The sequence below is a fragment of the Habropoda laboriosa genome, unplaced genomic scaffold, assembly GCF_001263275.1.
Source record: "Habropoda laboriosa isolate 0110345459 unplaced genomic scaffold, ASM126327v1 scaffold258, whole genome shotgun sequence".
NCBI classification, from domain to species: Eukaryota; Metazoa; Arthropoda; class Insecta; order Hymenoptera; family Apidae; genus Habropoda; species Habropoda laboriosa.
The window spans coordinates 876982-881240 of NW_017100395.1; the positions used below are offsets into that span (position 1 = coordinate 876982).

General features: G+C 37.8%; 1 protein-coding gene across 1 annotated transcript in view; it reads right to left on the reverse strand.

Moving 5' to 3' along the window:
* Positions 1–4259, reverse strand: part of LOC108575093 (tRNA dimethylallyltransferase, mitochondrial) — a gene marked incomplete at its 5' end in the record, with an annotated part of 125318 nt that overhangs the window by 22161 nt on the left and 98898 nt on the right. Inside the window, one exon of the mRNA XM_017937807.1 lies at positions 2336–2451. Coding sequence (XP_017793296.1) covers positions 2336–2451 — 116 coding nt within the window. The remainder of the gene's footprint in view (positions 1–2335; positions 2452–4259) is intronic.

Sequence of the window (4259 nt, forward strand, 5' to 3'; positions counted from 1 at the left end):
TATTCATAAAAATTTATAATTTTATGTAACGATTATTCTTCGTTATTACTGAAGCGTAAGGAGAAAACGTGTTGGGTATCTACTGATCAGCATTTAAAGCAGGGAATAATCTAAATTGACGAAACTATTAACCCTCATTTTTTTTAATAACTTTTGCTGACATGAAATTTTTCCCGTTTAACTGTTTCTTTAATTATTCTCCTTCACTTTTCATATTCCACTATCCTTTCTACTCCACTGCAGAAATGTACATCACAGCACGATGAATAAATGCAAAACTTATTATCCACACGCCTAAGAAATAATGAAAAAATAAATAAATAAAATTGATCACATCTGTCACATCAAGTTCCCAAAAACGCGAGCGTTAAAGGGTTAAAAGACACAATAACCGGAGATTCCAGCTTGGAAGATAAGAACCGAAGTGGCAGATCGACGAAACCAGAAGTTTTCAAAATAACATCTTCACACCATTGAACAGATCAGCAAAGCCTAATGGGCGCCTAAAACCCGCGTTTCAAACTCTCCTTTGTGCTTCGAAAAAACCCGTCGAACCGCGAAGCGAGCGTTTGAGAACCACTGCAGCGTATCAGCGTCGAGCTTCCTAGATACTCAGGGATAACGCGATTATCATTCAGTCGAGCCGTATTTCTTTCCCCTTTTTTTTTTCTCTCTTCTCTTCCTCCTCCACTCTTCTTCTTCTTCTAGCACGCTCGTGCGCCGCGCCCGTGTACCGCCACCAAGGCCGGTACTTTTCCTCGCGGTTGGCTACTTCCTTTATTTTCTCTCAGGCATCCGGTCGACGCGCTCGCAATTTCCGGAAGCGAGTAAGGCGAGAGAGGCGAGCACACCGAGCCTTCATTCACAAAGGCCTGGCATGCCGGCGTGTACGAATCACGTGCTCGATATGCACACGTGACTCGTGAATTTCGAGCAGCCGTGAAATACGCTTGCAGAACGCGCGTATATCTCGAGGCTGCCGCTGCTCTTCTTCTTTTGATTCGCGGGGGTCTGTAGGATTTCGTTCTGTTACGGTAGAATCAAGCGGGGGGAAAGGGAAGAAGAAAAAGAAGGACTCTCTTCTTTTGGTGGAACGACGAAAGGTAGAGTGGAAGTATTTGAAGATAGTATCGGTTTAGAGAAGAGGTTAGTTTTTCTTCTTTTTTTTTTCTATTCTTCTTTTCTGTCGTTCCTTTTGATGGAGTGTAATTGATGCGCGGTGGAAGGCAGTGAATTTGTTTGTAGGAGGAAATGAATGATCGTTAGCTGGTTAGCGGTTTAAGAATGTAGATGGAAAGATTGGGGTATTGCTGAAAGGTGTGTGGAAGTAAAAGTAAGTGAATTGTGAAATTGAAGGGGGTGTACTCTGACACTAGTAATTGATAAATGCAATTCATTATTAGGACACAGTAGAAGTAGCATTCATTATTGAATTCAATATAAATTTGGATTAATCAAACTAGTCAATGATTAGAAAAAGTGTCTAGAATCTTGCGCAAAGTATTTTTTGAGAGATCAAAAACCACACGGTACAAGTAGCATTCGGAGAATTTCTGAATTCAAAGACAAATGATTTTTATAAATTTGGATTAATGAAAAGCAGTCAATGGTTAGAAAAAGTGTATAGAATTTTGTGCAAATTATTTTGATTAAATCTATTACTTTTTGGGGGAGACAAAACCCCACACTGTAAGTAGCATTCACAGAGTCTCTGAATTCAGACTAATGATTTGTATAAACTTGGAATAATGAAAATTAATCAATCGTTTTTGTGGAAATTATTTTCATTAAATCTATTACTTTTTGGGAGAGAGAGAGAAAACCACGCTGTAAGTAGCATTCAAAGACAAAAAACTATCATATCAATCTTTGAAAAAAGTGTGAAAATTATTTTGCCTAAATCCATTATTTAAAAAATGACCGCACTGTATTTAAAGTTTCATTTCCAAAAGCGACGTTTCATTGATAAACTCAATTCCTTCAACGCTAACACTGTACCATACATTTCACGTTACCGCCGTTAAGAACAATTTCAGTCTCTGGACAAAAATGCAACAGCCTGGACAACCCGCAACAGACGTAACAAACATCTCCAGAAGGATATCATCGAATCAAATCCGCAATTTCTAATCAATCTCTACTACAAACCCCTAACCGAACGGACTTAAAATGTAAAATAAAATGTGGCGAACGCGCGCGGCTCGTCGAACGGTCTGGCGAGCAAGGATCGGGGGACTCAACGAAAACAGGAGAAAAACGAAGGATAAATCCTTGTACCGGCAGCAGACTGGTTCGCGTGATATAAAGCACTTACTGATATAACTCGTGCACTTACGTGTTGGACTTAATCCGTTGCTCGTTGTATCTGCGATGAAAGTCAAGCAGTTCCTGCACCAGACCGGTCTCCACCATGGCATCGACCCTGCTGTCCAGCCGCGTCTCGAGGACTTTCTGCAACAATTTCGGAGAAACGGGCCTGGAATTAATTGACCGCAATTCGCAGATGTGTTGTCTATATTAAGGAACTGTTCCTTTATCGTGTACTTTCGAATTATCTCTTCGCTGCACATTTCTTTTCGACATTTCCTGTTTAGCGTGTATTTCATAAATTATCCCCGATAAGTCTTCGATATTTGATTAATACCGGTGCTGCAGGCTTATTTCTGTCCGAATAATTCCAACGACTCTGCCATTATTTCGATATCTTCGACGATTGATTTATATTCTGATCGATTTAACGTTTAACGCAGTTCTCGTCCCATGGTGAACCATATCTCGTAATTTGGACGTGGAATTATGAGTGTTTCGTATTATTTTTCAGACTGTCACTTTAAAATTAAAATTGGGGTACAAAACATTTATTAATATTTCAAAGAATGCATTTGAGCAAGTGTGCCGATCTCGTTTGAAATTCCAAATTCGATTCTTTTATTAATACACTAACGTTAGTGTTAATAAGTACTTTGTATAAGTGATCAAAGTATAAATTCTATTCTTTTTTTTTTGTTGTCTACTTTACATTTCTCTATTTATTGCTTGATTTAAAAAACAGTCAGAAGTGTCCAGAAAAGGGCAGAAACCTTGATTTCGGAATAATGAAATACCCTTCTCTTTTCCTCCGGCAAATCAACGAACAAGCTCAATCATATTTTAATACTCTCCAACGTTTCCCCTTTCCACCAACACATTTCGTGTAAAATGTCACATTTCACACCCACGATTGCAGCTGCGGGCAATCGAATGTGTCAGAAGTGATATCGTGGGTGTTTAGTCTCTCTGGTAGCATTTTCTGCTTCGTTTCACTGTTTCGAGAACGTTTCATAGGCGTTTACGTGTACAAGATAGAATCTTGACAAATGGCGTGGCCCTGATGAAAGCACCTATCCTCGGTAGCATCCCTCCACCACCGACAGATACCGAACGGATAAAGCAGTCAATTTCTATTCAAATGTTTTTAGCCTTGTTCAACATACCTCGGTACGATATATTAGTTTCTACGTGGAAAAAAAAAAAGAATAAAAAAGGAACTATGTTCGAGATAAACAAATTTTTTGTCATCTTTTTTTTCTTGAAATTTGCCTCTTGGAATTCTCAGCTTCCTAGTGCTTTAGCTCGTAGTGGAACACTTTTAATCGCCAACATTAGCAAATAAATGTCATTTTACTAACTGTAGATCCTGTTATGTGAAAATCGATATCGAGTTCTTCAGGTTTAGCGGGTTGGTAATTTCTTCAATTTAAAAATCTGATTAACATCGTGTTAACCTTCATTTGCTGTTTTATTTCTAGGAAGTGTACTGTTTTCTTCTTTTTTTCAGAAATTTCGAAACGACGTTCCGTAAATAATTCTACTTTAGAAAGAGATACTGTACTTAAAGCGAGGAGACGTGTCAATTTTGAAGACTGCAGTGAATTAGGTTGCACTGATTTTTAAAATGTATATAACTGAAGTATTAAAGTTCATCCACTTGTTTCCAACGAACTTTACTCTAGGCTTTATGAGAAGCTACCAGGAAACTTTTCTGACAGAAAATAAAACTTACGAAGCTAAGATATAAGGTACAATTGAAAATTAATTTTTGTAAAAAAAAAAAAAAAGAAAGAAATAAACGAATCCGGGGATGCTTCATAAGTAGACAGCGGATTTTCATGCAATTATAGAAAAATGAAAGTTGCAAAATTGCACAGAATGCACGGTAACATGAAAAAATATACAAAATCTCGAAATTATACCTAGTAAATTCTACTTTTTTTTTTTTT